The 18,751-nt window shown below is 58.9% G+C and overlaps 1 protein-coding gene across 2 annotated transcripts in view; it reads right to left on the bottom strand.

Moving 5' to 3' along the window:
• Window positions 1–3,851: 3,851 nt before the first annotated feature.
• NCAPD3 (non-SMC condensin II complex subunit D3) overlaps window positions 3,852–18,751 on the bottom strand; it is a 59,623-nt gene continuing 44,723 nt past the window's right edge. For both annotated transcript variants that reach the window (XM_006068484.4, XM_006068485.4), the window contains exons 23-34: window positions 18,369–18,607; window positions 18,190–18,269; window positions 11,872–12,009; window positions 11,593–11,726; window positions 10,748–10,947; window positions 8,934–9,044; window positions 7,402–7,524; window positions 6,842–6,978; window positions 6,605–6,726; window positions 5,593–5,691; window positions 4,352–4,520; window positions 3,852–4,275 (exon numbers count right to left, since the gene is read on the bottom strand). In XM_006068484.4, coding sequence (XP_006068546.2) covers window positions 4,170–4,275; window positions 4,352–4,520; window positions 5,593–5,691; window positions 6,605–6,726; window positions 6,842–6,978; window positions 7,402–7,524; window positions 8,934–9,044; window positions 10,748–10,947; window positions 11,593–11,726; window positions 11,872–12,009; window positions 18,190–18,269; window positions 18,369–18,607 — 1,658 coding nt within the window. In that variant the 3' untranslated portion in view covers window positions 3,852–4,169. The remainder of the gene's footprint in view (window positions 4,276–4,351; window positions 4,521–5,592; window positions 5,692–6,604; window positions 6,727–6,841; window positions 6,979–7,401; window positions 7,525–8,933; window positions 9,045–10,747; window positions 10,948–11,592; window positions 11,727–11,871; window positions 12,010–18,189; window positions 18,270–18,368; window positions 18,608–18,751) is intronic.

Below are 18,751 nucleotides of genomic sequence, written 5' to 3'. Positions count from 1 at the left end.
TTCTGCTTTTTCCTCTTCGATTTGCCATGAAGTGATGGGACCGTTAGCCATGATCTTACTTTTTTAATATTACATTTCATCCCAGATTTTCACCCTCGTGGGAAACTGAGGCTGGCCCTCTGGTGAAAGCCCTGGGAAGAGGGTGGGTGCCGGCATCCCTGCTGCGGGCGCCGTGCCAGTGGGCAGACAGCAACCTTCGTGAGGCAGGAGCCTCAGACCTCACGTTGGGGCCCCTCACTCTGTGCACGGGAGAGTCTGGGGGGGCGCTCCGTCTGGGCGCAGGGACTGCCTGCCGGCCCCGCAGGGATGCTGAGGCGCTGCTGGTGCCCTCGGGGCCCCGGTGGGTCGTGGGCAGGACTGAACCACAGGCGCTCGGGGATAGCCCGGGGAGGCGGGCGGCACCGGAGCCCTGTCGCCGGGTCCCCGTCCGCCCTCAAACCCCAGCCGGGGTTCAGCACCCTCCACGAGGAGGACTCGGGTTGGAACTGCTGCCCTGCCCCAATGCCACGGGCTCAGCCCACTGCAAGAACAGGACACGCGAGTGTGAGTCCACCGAGCCGCGCCCCAGGCCAGCAACGCCTCCTGGTGCCCTGGACCTCAGCGCCCTCGGTGCGGGCTGCCCCCTGGAGTCCACCGGGTCTGGCAGGAGGACCCTCTGAAGGACGGACCACGGGTTCTCTCATCCTGAAACTTTTAATGAAGAATCATGAGCTCCATTTCTTTGGTAACTGACAGAATCCTGGAAACGTAATTGTATAAGGTCTCCATTCATTTATCCACTCTGACCATCTTGCAGGAAGCGGAAACTAGGGCTCACCCCAGTAATTTACATTGTTGGGGTGCTTCCTCCTCTGGGTGTCAGGGCTCAGTGGAGGCTGAGGCAGGATGGGGGCGGGTGCAGGGCCCACCCCACGTTTAGTCGGCTCCTGGGCACTCCCCAGCTGCTGTCAGATCCGGGGAGGTGCTCTGGGGCAGGAGGACGATTCCTGGGCTGTGCCCCGGAGTTCCTGACTCGAGAGATGGCGCTTGGGAACTGACATTATGAAATCAGCATTCACGTGCACCTTTAAGGAACGGTGTGCTCAGTCAACCCTGCACCCGAGAAGGGAGGACGGCAGCAGCTCCCAGGCTGGCCAGCGCGGGTCACTACACCCCTGCGTGCTTTCCAGCACTTTCATCTGCACACAGGGCAGCCCCGCGCCCACCCTGAAGCATGAGAGCGCAGCTGAGGGTCTCCTGAGGGTCGGCTGGGGGCTGCAAGGCCACGTTCTCACCTCCTATTTGCCCTTTTAATCCGCTTGAAACTAAATAATCTGAGGCAAGCCCTAGAGATTCAGAGGTTTTCTTCCCTGGGGCTCTGGCTCCTAGTTCTATCTCTGTGGGGAACCACTTCCCAGTAAGAAAGCTGCCAGATGTGCCCAGAGGCTGGTCCGCGCAGGCAGTGCCCGCAGGTGGGTGCTGCAGCTGGTGGGTGTCACCGCCGCCAGGCAGAGCCGCTCCAGGCCCGGGGAGGGTGGGGGACAGCATCTTCTCAGCCCTCCGCTTCTCCAGCTGACCCCAACACTGGCAGCACCGTCGGGGGTCCTGGCCGTCCTGGCCCTCCTCACAGGGGCATCCGCTGTGCCTACACACGGGGCTGCTTCGTCAGCCACGATCAGGGCGGGGAACGCCGGGCCTGTCAGGCGTGAGCTGTGCGCCCCGGGCACTGCTGGGGCCTGTCGGGCCTCCCTCGGCTCCGCTGCTTGGCTTCAGCGGCAAGAACCCAGGGGAGCCGGACAGTTAATGCCGTCAGGACAGCTGAGGAGGTGAGGAAGCCTGGAGACCTCTGTCACCAGCAGGGAAGGTGATGTCCCCCGAAAACCCAGCAGGTCCCAGGAGAGAGATGTGCATGCTCCAGAGGGATCCGGTCCGCAGGCCTCGCTGCCCTTCCCGAGCGCGCGCTGCGCGGAGTGGGTGGTGTCAGGCTCCCTCCCGCCCCCTGGGCCCTGCAGTCACAGGCTGCCTTCTAAGGCCCAGAGTGGCGGACCCCTGAGCGCTCAGGTCAGCTGGCCCGCCCCGGTCCACCTGATGCCCGACGCTGGCAAGGAAGGACCAGCCCTGCCCGTGCGGTTCACACACCACGTGGTCCGCCTGGATAGTGCCAAGGGGGCTGGGAGGGGAAAGGTCCTCTGTGTGGCCCCTCAGCCTGGCTTCCCCAATACCAAGCTCTGTGGCTCTGACTCAGAAAACACAGCAGCCTGCTCTCTGGCTTCTAAATGCCTTCCACTTTCTCATGTGGTTCATGAGATGGTCCAGGAGCAAAGGCAGTTCTGAAATCGAATCTGTCAACCGCATTTTCATCTGCTTAAAGACAGTGACTCCCGCTCCCTCTCTGCAGTGAAACAGGGCTGGCTCTGCCTCACCTCCCGGCAGGCTGCTCTGCAGGCCGCGAGGTGGCAGGAGGGGCTCGGGCGGTGGCCCAGCTGATGGGGGCAAAGCGTGAGCCCGAGTCCAGGGCAGTTTCCTGACACTGACGAAGTTCTCGCCACCCAACATGCTGCCTGCTTCGAGGGGCGTCAGGGACACCTTGCAGAGGCCTTTGTTCCTTGCAAGCAGGCACTCCCGGCCTCAGACGCACCGCTGTGCTCGCGCCCGGCTTCACAGAAGGTGCCCCACGCCTGTGTCCCTGGCTCGCACAGGGAGGACTCAGCATCGTTACGCTCAGTGTCGCCGCCTCGAATGCTCTGGTGTCTAGTGCAGCACTCGAGACACCGCTGACCTCTCTCTCCTGAGCGTGTGGGCACTCTGCCACGAGGACCGGCAGCAGCGGAGGGCAGCCCCTCGTGGTGCTGGGGGAGCGTCTTCTCCGAGTGTGACTCGAAAGCACAGCCTGAGACGGCCCTTCCCCCTCGGCTCCGCTCGGTGGGGACAGAGGTGCCCTCTGTCTTGGGGGCAGCTCCGTGATGAGGTGGACTTCGTGGACCCTAGAGCCTCCGGCCCGTGCCCCAGCTCTGACAGAGAGGGCAGTGACATGGGTCGGGGAGGTCGCTGCAGACAGAAAAGAAGCCTTGTGAGACTTTACGACGTAGACGTGGCTGGAGCTTGGAGGCCGGCACACCCGCTGCTGTGGCCTTGGCTGCAGCTGAGCCGGTGCCGCAGACTCGTGCTAACACACCTGCACTCGGAGTCTGTTAAACCTCATTTATGAAAACTGTACAAACACAAGCGGGAGCAGGGCCTCTTCACTTCCCTCCTTCTTGCGTCGTCTCAGGCATGCCCTGGGTCTGAAGCGCCGGATGGGGGCGAGGGCATCCCTCGGGGGCTGCCCTCTGACCCCGCCGTGCACACATGCAGAGTGTGCTGTGAAGACGTGTGCACACACATCTGCTCACACATGGGAAGCCGGGGTTAGGACAGCCTCCACGCTCTCAACCTACCAGCACTCCACGTGCAGCATGGACAGAAACCCTGTGCTTTTGCTTCTGCAGATCCAGGATGAACCCTGGGCCGACCCTGTTTCTCTCTGCTCACTCTTGGACAGAGCACATGCCCACCAGTGTTAAGTGGGCCCAGAACCTAAGGCCCCTCCACCACAGGGACGGCCCTCGGGACTGGACGTAAAGCAGCGCTCCTGTCGCTCTGGGTAAGAAACAGAGATTTTCTCTAAGCAGGGACTCCAGTCTATGCTAAAACAGCTGCTGTGAGGAGGCAGACGACCTGAAACTTAAAGAAAGTGTGGGTCCCTTTTCCCTAACAGGAGAGATTTGGTTTTATTCTCCTCCAACACTTTGTCAGTTAAATGACTACCAATAAAAACACTGTGCTAAAAACACTCAGAGGTTGGACTTATGCTTAACCTTTGTGCATTGGAAGAAGCTTTAAAAAGTTTGCAATTTAATAACAATAGAAAAAATATTACAGTCAGGATAACAGATATAGGAAGCAGTGTCCTTACTATAAGGAACTGGAAAACAGCTAACAGAAGCAGGACTTCTAAGAGACAACATTCTGGACTGGGACCAGAACAGAGCTTATTAGAATGAGCTGGATGTTTTTGGATATTTAAGTCCGTATTAAATACGTAAGGCATTTCCCTGGTGTGTTACAGTTCTTAACCAGGTGTTGACCAGCCACAGAGCTGAACAGGCGGGTGGCCCCGGGGCTCCAGGTGAGAACTCCCAGAGAGGTGGTCACTTGGCCCTCTTCTTGGAGGCCTGGCGGCGTGGCCTCCTGGAGGCACTGTGGTCCTCGCTTCTGGAGGGAGACCTCACGTTCCACTGGGAAGTCTGCGGGGGCCTGCGGGGGAGTGCACACGTCACGCGGGGCCCCAACCCTCAGATGGGACCGTTCTGGGCAGGGACTGGGGACTTACGGCATGTCGGGCAGTGAGAGACACAGAACGTTGTCCCCCTGGCCTGCAGCTCTTGAGCCCCGCCGGCTTCCTGGGGCACGCCTCCTGCTCCTGCTCTGGAGGGGAAGCGACTGGCCCGGTGACACGATGTAGCTGATTTCCGAGCCAAAAGTGACATTTGGGATGGTCTCTGGAAGGGGGAATATTCAGTGGAAGGGTAACAAAGGCCTTCGGGGGAGAAGCTGAGCAAGAGCAGGCGCACGGTGGGGCCAGGGCCTGCCTCCCTCCCTGGGTTCCCAGCCCTGACGGCCTTCCGAGAGCTGCTGCTCACGGCTCCTCCCCAGCCCCCCGAGGCCCCACCGCACTCAGAGCCCCTCAAGACCCCTGCTCCTGCTGCTCCTCCTGGGTGCCCTGAAGATGCCGCCCTGCTGGCTGCCCCCTGCTCACTGCCACCCACCCTCCCACCTGGGCCAACTTGGGCTTTGCATCCCAGTGCGAGCTAAACTGAGAACCTCTTTCTCTAGAGGGGAGACAGGCACCGCCCTCAGGGCAGTTGCTGGGTTTAAAGCAGGTCACTGGGGATAAGCCCTCACTCGGTGCTCGGTCAGGACAATCTGAGTGCTGAGGACACGGAGCCCCCGCTGTCGTACGCTGGTGGGGCTCCCTCCCCGCCCAGGGCCGTCTGTGTCCAGAGCCCTGTGCGCTCCTCGGCCTGGGCCACGCCTGAGAGCGGGTGCTATTGCCCTGGGACGCCCCGCCCCGTCCCAATTAGCTGTGCTCTCAGCACACCCTCCAGACGGCCAGGCTCCACGTGCTCCCTGTGCTGTGACCACTGAGGTCTGGGGAGACCTTCCTGGCCGGGGGTCAGGTCTGCTGGTGCATCCGCGGTGCCACAGGCCTGGGAGCCCCTCCCGCCCCTCACCGCTGCTGTGTGGACTGAGGACAGGGCTCGGAGCCCTTCGCACAGCCCAGCATGGCCAGGTGGCGGCGCTTCTGCAGCCGACTCACCACCAAGGAGGGACCTGCTACCCCACTGCCCCTTGCTCAGTTAAATCTAGCGCTGAAAATCCCTCACAGCCACTGGCAGCACCCGGAAGGGGCCGCGGTCAGCTGTGCCCGGTCAGCAGCCGTCACAGTCACTCAGGGGCATTCAGTGTGACCACATGCCTCATGGCATGCACGAGGGAACTGTGCTGGGGCCCCTGCACACGCGGTACCCGCTGCAGAGTCAGGAGACTTGCTTGTGCCCACAGACTACTTACGCTCAGGGGTGCTGATCCCTCGCTTTGTTTCGAAGTCAACAGCTCCGCTGGACTCCGGGTCAGCTCCACTGGACTCCAGCTCCAAGACCCGCACGGGCACTGGGAGGAAAGGGGACAGCATTACCTCTCCAAAAACCCAAACAGCCCCAGAAACAAAACATGCCAAGGAGAAAAAACATTTGCAAGATACACAGTACACTCAATGTCCCAAATAAAGTTTTTATAAAGAGGTAATTCAGAAAGATACACACAAATGATAAGCATGAGAAACCATGGCCTTTCTCACTAGGATTCAAACAAATGAAATTAAAATTTTTGGCCTACAGCTCAGCAGAGAAAATGGGATATATTATGAACCCGGTTCTCTGCAGGATGTGGACTCTCGTGGGCCAAGGTGGGAATTCTTGTGAAGGGAACAAGAAACAACGGTCTTACACCATCAAAAGTTTAAAAAATACTCGTGGGAATTAATCTTGAAGATCATACACATACAAGTCTACATTCCAATGTTCACTGTGACGTGATTGGTTTCGGAAAAGTGAAAAATACCTACGTTTTCAGGGACAGGCAGGTGAGCCCTGCTCCATGGCCACCAAGGCCCGGGCGAGGCCGAAGAGAGCCCCCGGCCCCTCCCCGCCGAGCGCAGAGACCCCGGGACGGCCGCGGGCATGCCCCCCCCCCCCACTGAGCCGCACGGACGCCCTCCTCCCCCCCTCCTCCTGCCCCTCGCTGCTGGCGGCGCGCCCGCCCTCCTCTCGCCCCTCGCTGCCAGCCGCGCTCACACCGTCCTCCTCACACTCACGCCCTCCTCCTCTCGCCCCTCGCTGCCGTCCATGTCGGCCTCACCCTGCCCTCCAGACCGTCCATTTTGAGCAGGGCTGCTGGACACCCTCCGACCCTGGGCCCGTCCCAGTGGCTCGTTTAGACAACAGACAGAAGCGCCTGATGGAGACAGGGGAGGGCCCAGGTCTCCTGAGCTCCGGGGCCGCCAGTGGGCACACACGGGGCTCACCAGGGCTCTCAGGACGACTGTCCGAGGGCAGCGGACCCGTGGTCCGGTTACCGTGCCAGCGGCGCGACTCGACGACCTTCTTGACGGAACTCAGGATGTCCATGGTGCTTGCCGACATGGGCCTGTTGGCGCAAAGACACCGTGAGGCCCGGAGGCGGACGTGCCCTCCTGCTCCCTGGTCCCTGCCCACGGGTGCCGGGGGCCGCCCCTGCAACGAGCTGAGCTAGCGCCGCACACCTGTCCTTGGGCACCAGAGACAGGGGTGCAGCCGTGTGTGCAGCGTGGGGCCTGGGCGTGAACGGCTGGTCCGCGGCAGCAGCCACAGGGTCTTTTTCTCGGCCAGCAGGAGCTGGAATTGTTTCCAAACTCAGAACCTGTCACAGAAAAGAACTAAAGAGCACATCTCCCAGCACTACGGAGGCCCAGAGGAACTCACTTCGAAACCATGTCAGACCCGGGCTCCCAGCACTGCCTCGCACAGAGCCCATGGGGCTGTCCAGGCTTCCGGGGGAGCAGCCACCCCAAGGAGGGGCTCGGGGAGACTGTGATCTCTGCCACCAAAGGAGCCAGGACCCCATCAGGGTCAGCGCTGTCTGGGAAGAGGCACACCTCCCTCCCCCACTGGGATGCGGTGACTTTCCAGCAGGGTAGGGGTGACAGGGAAGGCCCTCGCTGACGGTGCCCCCTGAGACAGGAGGCCACCAAGGTGGGTGTGGGGTGACACTGGGCAGATGGGAGCAGGGCCGCCTCCCACCGGCCGCTCTGCGCCCCGCGGTACCCGGGGCCGCCTGCCTCACCGGCTGCTGCTGCTCAGCCAGCTGCTCCTGGTAGCGCCTCATGTCGTACTCGAGTTCTGCGGCCAGCTGCTTGTCAACTGTGAAGAAGTCCTGGACTTCATCTCCGTAATCCTGCATCACCTCCTAGAATGGACCGCGGCATCCCTGAGCGCCCCGAGCCGGCGCACGGGCTCTTCCCCACAACCTGATCACGACTCGAACACGGCAGGACGCATGCTCAGAGCAGACGGTTTCCGCTCCGTCGACCCACCAGCGGCCTGGTGCCGCTCTCCAGGAGGTGCCCCTGCAGCTGCGCTGGCCTCGAGCCTGGAGGCCTCCTGAACACCTGCGAGGCGTCGTGGGCCCCAGAGCTGTGGCTGCAAGCAGCCCCCAGCAGGGCTCACAACTGTGCGGCTGCATGGCTGTGGGACCTGTCTCAGGAATCCCAGCGGGAGGCTGGCAGGCGGGCAGCACGGCATCCTGGCTAGACTGGGCACGGGGAGCCGTCCACACCGGCCTTCTCAGGATGCAGCTGAGGCTTGGGGCCATCTGTGCGTCTCCTCATGAAGTGACCGAGGCTGTGAGCACACCAGGGCTAAGGTCGAAGGCGGGGACCCAGCCTCTGTGCCATGAGGAAGAAGCCACTCTTCCCAACTACTGGAGGCAGGGAAGAGCCACCTGGCCCAACCACTAGGGAGGAGCCCTCCCAGGCCTCGGGCAACCAGGGTGCTCCCAGGTGCAGGTGAGAACCATGGGGGCTGCTCCGACAGGGTCCACACAAAGCCGGGCGCACAGCCCTGCTCGAGCGTGCCCAGACGCTAGGTCTCCCTGTCCGCGTGTGTTTCAGGGGGCTACCCAAGATTTTATTCCTTTCTGAGGTTCACCGGGGCAAGGACAGTGCGAGTGACCTAAACTCCTCATTTTCTCCACACTCAGCCTTTCCCACCTTCGCTTCTGTAGGACGAAGATGTATTTGAAAACTGTATTCGATGTAATCCTGCCACAGCCCTTCTTGGGAAATAAGGAATCTGAGCATTTTTTGAGGAGGAAAACAGCAGCATGAATGGAAAGGGGAAATGCTGTGTTTCTCTCACTGACAGACTCTATAGGAGGGTCTGAGGCCTCACTTCTGTGCACTCTCGGTCTGCACGTGTCCCCTGGGGAGCCCAGGGCCAGGAGGCAGAAAGGCTGCTGCTCTGAGCAGCACCCCTGACTGGAACCCAGACCCAGAGCCAGGGGTGAGCTCCCGTCAGCAATGAGCACCTCCACTTCACCCCATGCAGACTGAACCAAGACAGGGGCCTGTTTGTGGCCGCAGATGAGAAACTTCAAACCTGAACCTAACGGTCAGTAAGGACACAGACCCAACTCCCCAGGAAAGGCAGAAATAGCTTCTGGGGGACCTGTGGTCCCTCTGTCTTCTCTCCCAGTCAAAGGTCAGCCTGAGGCCCTGCTCCAAGCCACGGTGGACCTATGGTCAGGACTGTAGGGTCCTGAGTGACCAGTGGGGGCTGAGGGGCAGGGGGCAACCACACAGCCCGAGGCCTCCTTACCCTGAGGTAGAGCATGAGTTCTCGCAGAGCTGGGATCTTGTTCTTTTCTAGGGCAGACTTCAGGGAGGTGATAATTGGAATAATCATTTCTATTAAATTCCTCTTTTGAACCTGTGGTAGCAAAAGAAGGCTGTTTCAGATGCATGAAGTTCTGAAAGACAAACGTGTTCCCTTCACCTGGTTCTTGCATGGCCCATCTCGAACATGATGTCAAGTTTACTTTTTATTTTTGGTGTCATTCTGAGGACTGGAGAGGAAGTTACCTCAGCTGGGGAGACTAGGAAACCATCACTGCAAAATGGCGCAAAGCGGGAGGCAGACATGTACTAGTCTTATTCCTAAACAAGAAGAAGGAACTAGAAATACAGTAGAGCCTTGAACAGCCCTGTAAGTACAGAGCCTCACCTGTGTGGGAAGGAAGGAGTTGGCACCCCCGCCCCCCGCCTGCTCAAGGGTCAACTGAATGAAGGACTGAAAACGAGCTCCCAGCCTTCCCACGAGCCCGTCACACAGCCCGGCTGCACCCTGGGCTCCTCCACGAGATGAGAGGGGGCTCGGCCCTGCCGCACGAGCACGCCCGTGTCCCTGCAGGTGGGGTGGCATGGGAAGGGCTGGGCCTGGAGAGGGTGTGGGTCCCTCTCTGAGACTCTGCACACAGGGGAAGATCTGCCGGGTAGTCACACACGGCCTTCACCAAGAGTGAGCGCCAAGCACAAATGTCTGTGGCAAATCTCTGAGAATTAGACACAACGCACTGCACTGGCCCACGCACGCCAGACTGCCCTTCAGAACCTGAAAATCATTCTTTTCTCATTTAAAGTCACTAGTATGTATGAAGACAACGGCACCCCACTCCAGTACTCTTGCCTGGAGAATCCCGTGGACGGAGGAGCCTGGAAGGCTGCAGTCCATGGGGCCGCTAAGAGTTGGACATGACTAAGCGACTTCATTTTCACTTTTCACTTTCATGCACTGGAGAAGGAAATGGCAACCCACTCCAGTGTTCTTGCCTGGAGAATCCCAGGGATGGGAGAGCCTGGTGGGCTGCCGTCTATGGGGTCACACAGAGTCGGACACGACTGAAGTGACTCAGCAGCAGCAGCAGCAGCAGATGTTATTTACTTGTAATCCACTCACTTCTAAAGACTTACCAGAGTTCTTGAAACAGGAGGACCAAGACTAAAGAAATAATTTAATAAAGATGAGTCTGAGCAAAGGCTAAGTTAGGGAGAGCCTTAAAAAGTGGCTTAAACGCATTCACTCCACAAACATCATCCAATACCTTCTCTGCACTGGACACCCGGCTAACCTCCCAGGCAGCACAAATGGGGCCAAGAACTCAGCCGTCAAGCTGCTTCCAGGCCAGGCTGTGTGCCACGACGTGAGGCTGGCAAGGTGTGAGGGGCCGTGGGAGCGCCCGGGAGTGAAGGGGCAGGGCAGGGTGTGTGTCTGGGGGACTCTGGTTGGGCAGGCGGCACAGGGAAGGCTGGGTGGGGAGAGGCCCCGCAGGTGGAGGCGTGGCCCCTCGGAGACCAGAGCCGGAGGGCTGCAGGGTGGGGGGGCATGGGCCAGGGCACACATGGGCATCGAAAGTTCACCCAAAAGGTGACAGGACGCCTCCAACCCACTTTCTAAAGATATCGTGAGTGGGCGTGACGTGCACAGACACACCAGGCCAGGCGCGCGCGAGCTGCCAGGGCCACAGGCGCAGGCAGGGAAGAGCCCCGGGCAGGGTGGGTGTTCAGGTGAGGCTGGAGGGGGCCTCGGGAGAGCCCGGGACAGGGCACCCAACCCTCTGGGAGCAACACACTCACCTGCGAGAGGAGCTTCTTCTGCGACTCCTGCAGGGCCGCTCTGGCAGGGGCCAGCTCCTCCTCCTCCCCCAGCTGGTCCCTGTCTGCTCTGGCCCTGAGCGCCTGCAGCCTGATCTCCTTCGAGCTGAGCACTTCAAACGTGTCCGAGAGCAGCTCGCTGGCTTCCATGTCCAGGGGCAGGTCGCCGTCAGCGAAGCAGGCTGGAGGAAGCAGAGGCGGACCCTGAGAACTGCTGCCCGCAGTCGGGGCGGGTGGTGCTGGGCATGAATGGAGGCAGTGGCCTGCCGGCCTGAGGGCAGGGCGGATGGCTGAGGGCGACGGGGTCAGGACGTCAGGATTGGGACGTCAGGCAGACGGCAGAGGGCGCCGGGGTTAGGATGTCGGGCCGATGGCCTAGGACACCAGGGTCAGGACATTGGGCCAACGGCGGAGGGCGTCGGGATCAGGATGTTGGGTCAACAGCCGAGGGTGTCGGGGTCAGGACGTCCGGGTCAGGACGTCGGGCCAATGGCTGAGGGCGTCGGGGTCAGGACGTCGGGCCAATGGCCTAGGACACCAGGGTCAGGACATCAGGCCAACGGCCAAGGGTGTCGGGCTGATGGCTGAAGGCGTCAGGGTCAGGACGTCGTGGTCAGGACATCATGCTGACGGCCGAGGGCGTTGGGGTCGGGACGTCGGGATTGGGACATCAGGTGGACGGCAGAGGGCGCCGGGGTCAGGACGTCGGGCCGACGGCCGAGGATGCCGGGGTCGGGACGTCGGGGCCCCTGGGCTGCAGTGGGGCTGGACCCCCAGCTACTCAGCAGTTCCCTCCACACGCTTTACCCCCATCTGCCCGGTCCTACCCAGGACGTTTTCGAAGATTCTGGAAGTGATATTGAACCGCTGCTCGTCCGTGAAGTGTTCCAAGAGGAACTTGTATATCCTCATCCTTCTCTCCCTGTTCTTACCCCCCTTCAGGGAGAAGAGCCGCTTCTCTCTGGGACAGAGCAGGACCGTCTCAGCACAGCCCCTCGGCGAGGCTAGAGGCCCTCTCTCCCCTGGGCCACCCGCCAGAGGGCCGCCGTGCCTGATGGTGATGCTGCCCCCTGGGCCCTCCGCGCCACCCCCGCCTCGGCACTGACCTGTCTGACTGGGGGAACCTATTGAAACTTTCATGCTTCTCATAGCCGGTGAAATGGAAGATGCATTCGATGAAGTGCTGGTAGAATATGGTCGGGTTCCTCTTCAGGAGCAGATGCACCAGGCAGACCTCCCCGGTGCTGCAGAGAAGGGACGGGGCCGGGTGACGCCGCGGACGCCTCGCAGGCCCCCAGGAGCCCTCCCGCAGAGGCCACGATGTAGGGCACCGGCTCTCTGGCGCACGCAGCTCTGGGGCCGGGCCCGCCCTGTGAACCCAGGCTCCCCAGCTGTGCTTGCAAGCTCACAACCCACCGTCAGTCAGCCACACCTCTCATGCAGGAGCCCCCTAAGCTGCCCCTTCAGGTGGACCTGCCAGCCATGACCACCCGAGGCCTCCTGCCTCAGCCTGAACTCTCCTGAGGACCAACATGAAACCCACGAGTGGGCAGACAGGACCGTCCACAGGTGGCCACCACTCAACCCAGGCGGCAAAGGGCCACAGGGCAGCACCCACAGCCCCCCGAGGGACAGGGCGGGTGTCCAGGCCGGGCCAACCCAGGAGTGGGAAGGCTCTGACCCAGTGCCCCACCAGACCCACATTTCCCCACACCTTGAGCTGACTGCAATCTCCAGCTGCCAGGAGCCCATCCCCCAGGGGAAGGACGGGGGACAACTCTGAACGTGCTGCTCTTGGCCGTGGGATGCACAAGACCCGAGACAGCCCTCCCGGCAGCTCTCCTCCAGGCTCAGGACGTGGTCAGTCTGCTCAGAGCTCACACGCAGCCAGTCAGAGATGGCCACTCAGAGACCTCAACAGGGCAGTGACCTGCTGCCAATGGCGACCTCGGACTGTTCACCGGATGCACCCTCGAGCACACAACTGCTAAAGCGCCATCTGCTCGGGGGAATCCCTGGGGAGGAGGCCTGCCAATTCGAGTCAGATCCCTGGGTCGGGAAGATCCCCTGGAGAAGGGCATGGCAACCCACTCCAGTATTCTGGCCTGGAGAATCCCATGGGCAGAGGAGCCTGGTGGACTGCAGTCCACGGGGTCACACAGAGCAGGACATGACTGAGTGACTAAGACTTTCAGACGTTCAACGTCAGATGCTGGTCCATTCGCTTTAGGTCAAAAGTAGGTACAGGCAGGGACGCACGGGCAAGCACCCTGGTGAATCACCAGCTTAACCAGCTGAACGAGTCAACTCCACAGGAATGTAAATGACGCGCGGGGTCTGGACACAGGCGGAAGGCAGGTCCAGAGCGGGGAGGACGCCCAGCTGCACGGACAGGCCCACAGGGAGAGACTCGCCTTGAGCGCATGAGGACACACACAGCCCGCCAGCCTGACCGACTCGCCAAGAGGGGCCATGTGGCATCTGTCAGCTGAAAAGTCACACGAAACCAGTGTCCTCCACGGTGCCCGCTGGGGCCAGCCCCTTCTCCTGCCCTCCTCACCCCCAGGACCCTGAACTGGAACCACACACAACACACCACCAAGTCAGGGACACTGCAGACTTCACACAGCAGAACCACCTCACGTGAAAAACAGAGCAAAGGGCAGTCATCCCAAGGAGCACTAAGAATCCAAATCTCCGTTTCGTCAGCCCGACAGGCTCAAGGGGCAAGCAGCGTGGTCACTTCCTTCTTAGATCAAGCAGAAAACACACATGTTCCTCTTCTTTCAGATCTCTTCCTACACACATGCTACTCTGAAGCTGGTATCCGCTTGGTGGAGGACACATGGATGACTCAGAGTCCCGACCCGGACGCCCTCGGGCTGGGGACGGGGATGGACCCCGGCCCACACTGACCCCGGCCGTGAGCAGATGGGGATGGACCCCTGCCCCATGCTGACCACGGCCGTGAGCGGGATGGACCCTCGCCCCGCGCTGACCACCACCGTGAGCAGATGGGGATGGACCCTTGCCCCGCACTGACCACCACCGTGAGCAGACGGGGATAGACCCCCACCTCGTGCTGACCGCGGCCGAGATAGGGATGGACCCCCTCCCCGCGCTGACCGCAGCCATGATGGGGGTGGACCCCCACCCTGTGCCGACCCCTGCCCTGCACTGACCGTGGCCGTGATGGGGTTGGACCCCTGCCCCACACTGGCTGCCGCCCCGCGCTGACCACCGCCATGATGGGGATGGAGCCCTGCCCCCGCGCTGACCGCCGCCCACGCTGACCACAGCCGTGAGCAGGACCCACGGCCCTGCCTCTCAGCCCTCCCTGCTGTCACCTGAGCTCCCGTCCCAGGTCTGCTTTGCCACCTGTATCTTGTCATGTGCGCTGTGGTCCTGCTCCCACAACATGCTGACTGCTCCCCATTCTGTCCCTCCTCTTCTCAGCTAGCGGGCTGTCCTTCAAGGACCCAGGGAATGAGGCCCACCCTCTGCCTCAATCATCTTCATTCACTGACTCATGCAGTGTCCCCTGAGTGTCTCCTTGGCCTCAGGCCGTCTCAGACAGGAAGGATGCCAGTAAACAAGACAACCCCCAACTCCAGGATGCCTGTGTCCCATCAGGTGGGCAGATGTTATCAAAACCACACAGAATGTGTTGACAAAAGTGATCTGAAGCAAAAGGCGGCTGGGAGGGCGTGGGGGAAAGGGAGGGGGCCAGCTGCTGGGGAGAACCCATGTCCTCCCCTAGGGTCACCAGGTTCAGCCTTTCCTCTGGCCACTCCTGAACACATCTGTTTCACCCTCACCTGCTTGCTAACTGCTTCCTGATTTTCTCCACTCCAAGCCCCAACATCACTGCTAGGGCATGCATACCAGTATGTGTTCCCCAAATTCCTGCGCTGGAAACCAGGCCCCCAAGGGGGTGCTATCAGGAGGTGAACATCTGGGAGGAGACTGGCCCACGAAGGCCAGGCTCTCGCGAACGGGGTGAGTATCTTATAAACAAAGTCCTGGAGTCCCTCCCTCCCTCCCTCCCACCTCGTGAGGACACGGGGCCATGTAGACAGGGTGGGGGTCTGGCTCCCTAGAAACTGCTTTGCTGGCGCCCACCTCAGACTTCCCACCTCCAAGCAGGGAGGGGGTAGTGTCTGCTGCTCATCAGCTGCCCAGGCTGTGGGGCTTGCTCCAGGAGCCTGGCCAGCCTGTGACAGTCTCTCAGAGCACCTTCAGTTCCAAACAGCCTCCTGTCCTCCCGGCTTCATCGACTCCAGGGACCCAGGCTCTGCGACAACGCTGGAGCCCCGGCCGAGGTCGGCGAGCCGCCCGCTGTTCCGACAGCTCTCTGACTCCCTCGTCCCTTCACCTGTCCCGCACAGAACCCCCTGGATCCTCAGTGGTGCACTTTTCTCCCAAATCGAGCAATCACTGCTTTTCTTTCTTTTCTACATCACCGGCCCATCACTGCAGTCCCCTTCCAGCCCTGCCTTCCTGCAGAGCTGCAGCATCTGCCCTGCCCCCTGAGACAGCCGACCTGTTGCCTGGCCATCATCCTGACTGCTGTCTGCAGGGCTCACCTGGTGGGCAGACAGGGTACATCACATACAAGCTTACAGCCTCCACACTGGGGGTTTATATTTTAGGACCAATCCAAAATGTCACGCAAGGAAACCACAATCTAAGACACACGCACCCCAGTGTTCACTGTAGTACTGGGCACAGCAGCCGGGACACGGAAGTGACTTAAATGCCCATCAGCAGAGGAACAGATACAGATGATGCGGTGCATATATACTATGGAATATTACAGCGGAGGATCAGATACAGATGATGCGGTGCATGTATACTATGGAATATTACAGCGGAGGATCAGATACAGATGATGCGGTGCATGTATACTATGGAATATTACAGCGGAGGATCAGATACAGATGATGCGGTGCATATATACTATGGAATATTACAGCGGAGGATCAGATACAGATGATGCGGTGCATGTATACTATGGAATATTACAGCGGAGGATCAGATACAGATGATGCGGTGCATGTATACTATGGAATATTACAGCAGAGGATAAGATACAGATAATGCAGTGCATGTATACTATGGAATATTACTCAGCCAGAAGAAGGGAATAATGCCATGTGCAACAACATGGATGGACCTGGAGATTATCATACCCAGTGGGGGAAGGAAGACAAACATCATGATACCACTCACAGGTGGAGTCTAAAAAATGCTACAAATGAACTGATTTACAAAAAGAAGAGCCACAGATGGAGAAAACAAACTTATGGCTACCAAGGGGGAAAGGAGGGGAGGGATAAATTGGGAGGTTGGGATTGACATTGGAAAAGACCCTGATGCTGGATCAGGAAAAGACTGAAGGCGGGAGGAGAAGGGGACGACAGAGAATGAGATGGTTGGAAGGCATCACCAACTCAATGGACATGAGTTTGAGTAAACTCCGGGAGCTGGTGATGCACGGGGATGCCTGGCGTGCTGCAGTCCATGGGGTCGCAAAGAGTCAGACACAACCGAGCAACTGAACTAGGATTGACATATACACACTATTATACATAAAACAAGGACCTGCTGCATAGCACAGGGAACACACTTCATACTCTTTAATGACCTATATGGGAAAAGAATCTAAAAAAGAGTGGATACATGTATAATATAACTGAGTCACTTTGCTGTACAGCAGAAACACAACACTGTCAATCAACTATACTCCAATAAAAATTGATTTAAAAAACAGTCATACAATTTTGCTAATGCTGGAATCGTCAAGAAATCCACCTAGATCAAAAGTAAATTCACAGGGCTCTGCAGCTACAGTCTCTTGTGAAGATCTGTCCTAGCAGACACATACGGAAAAATTAACATGTATAAAGGAAGCAGATAGGCCTGACCTTTGGCCTAAAAATAGATGAACAGGTTTATTTAAATTAGCTTTTCAAAGCTCTTCAAATCATGCTCCACATTTTGCCGTGGTTCAAACCAACTCAGAAGGCAGGGCTAAAATGGGTGAGAGGCACTCTGCAGAGACACCTGCCTGTCCTCTAGTGTCCCTCTGGCTTGTGACTTCATCACCGCGTGCTCCGCACAGCGATCGAGACTGTAATGCGCACGGGAGGGGCCGACGCACTGCGCTCCTCTCTGCTCCTGGGCCCCCACGGCACACGGGGCCTGGGGCTGGCCTGGCGGGAGAAGGTGAGAGGGCACCACGCAGCGGCCCAACACCTTCCCCACTTACGCAGAGAGAAAGGAAACGCAGGAGCCTCAGCCTCCGACATGGCTCTAGACATGCTGATCAGCACGCCAGCCTTCTCCCAGCTTGTCAGGTAAATGCTCCTCCTTGCAGAAACATACGCAAAGGAGACCAAGCAGAAATTCTTCCATGGAACCCAGAGTAAACCACTGGTGATGATATTTAGAACAAGTAAAAGTGAAAGTGTTAGTTGCTCAGTCCTGTCCAACTCTTTATGACCCCATGGACTGTAGCCCACCAGGCTCCTCTGTCCATGGGATCCTCCAGGCAAAAATACTGGAGTGAGTAGCCATTCACTTCTCCAGGGGATCTTCCTGACCCAGGCATCAAACTGGGTCTCCTGCATTTCAGGCGGATACTTTAGTGTCTGAGCAACCAGAGAAGACCATTTAGAACCAGAGGGACCCATTATTATATGCTACAGAGTTAATGAATTTGTAAAGACCGCTTTTCAACTGTGGCCGCTCCTGCCATGCATTCAACACTCTATTTTCCAATTACAGACTTGCTTTAAACAGCATTATTCATGTAACACAACTGAGGTTAGCAAATTCTGTGAGATCATTCCTCAACCCCTTGAAAAGAAATCTTTAAAAAATTCCAGAAGGACAAGAATGAACAAGTGGCAAGGCAACTCTCTTTCCTTCTAATACTCAGGAAATACCCATTTCCAAGGAGCCCTGTGAACTGTACACTCTCATTCCACACTGAGCAATTCTGTCTTAACTCCTAGAACGCCCTCCTTAGTTTCTGCACTTAGAGGAAAGCCTGAAGCCTTATGCTACTGGCCTAGAAGTCGACTGTAAGTCACGCTGTGGGCACAGCTTCTGCTCCAGCAGCCGGCGTGGCCGTGGCTCGCCCTGCTCTCACGCCTCTGCTTGGGACGGGCAGCATCAGCAGGTGTGTTCGGGGCTGGGCTTCTCCCGAGGCCACCGGGACCACGGTGCTTTTGTTCTTAAACTTACATGAAAACTAAAGCTTTGTTGTGCAGTTCAGTACTTTAAGAGTTGACTGATTATCTAGCAACTGCCAAAACCTCACTAAACCCCACACGACACAAATCCAAAGCAATTTTAAAGAGAACTTTCCAGAAACGAGGCCGATCGCTCGGCTGCCTGTTGCGAGGCAAGAGGCTCACCTGGCGACCTCTGGGTTCGGGTCCACGACTGTGATGACAAAGCGGAAGAACAGGCAGCCCTTCCACCTCACAAAGTCCTCCTGCAGAGAGGAGGGGGACGCACACTTACTCCGCTGCTCAGACCCCCCCCCCCCCGCCCCCACCAGGGGCTGCCGCCGGCAGGCTGCCCCGACGCACACCTGCAGGAGGCCCGTGAGCAGGAGCAGCGCCTGCTTCCGGACGAACGGGTTCGGGTCCTTCAGACACGTGCAGATGGTGGGGACGTACTTGTCCACCAGGGCCGTGTAGCGGACGCAGAGGTCACACAGGACGATGACGATGTTGTTGAGGACGTTCCCGTCTATGCCCAGCTCCAGCTCCCGCGCCAGGACGGGGACGCTCTCCTTCGCGAGGTCGTCGTGCTGTAAGCACAGCTTCCCTGTCCCCAGAGACAGACCCCAACTCTACTCTCATTCACCGCCTCACAGGTTCTCCAGCTAGATCTTTCCAGGGATTTTAGTTACAGTTAAAACATCACATCAACAATCACAAACAAAGAAGCCAAAGGCAGACAGACCCATAC

This window comes from Bubalus bubalis, chromosome 16, assembly GCF_019923935.1.
Source record: "Bubalus bubalis isolate 160015118507 breed Murrah chromosome 16, NDDB_SH_1, whole genome shotgun sequence".
NCBI classification, from domain to species: domain Eukaryota; kingdom Metazoa; phylum Chordata; class Mammalia; order Artiodactyla; family Bovidae; genus Bubalus; species Bubalus bubalis.
This window is presented reverse-complemented; position numbering and strand designations above follow the sequence as displayed.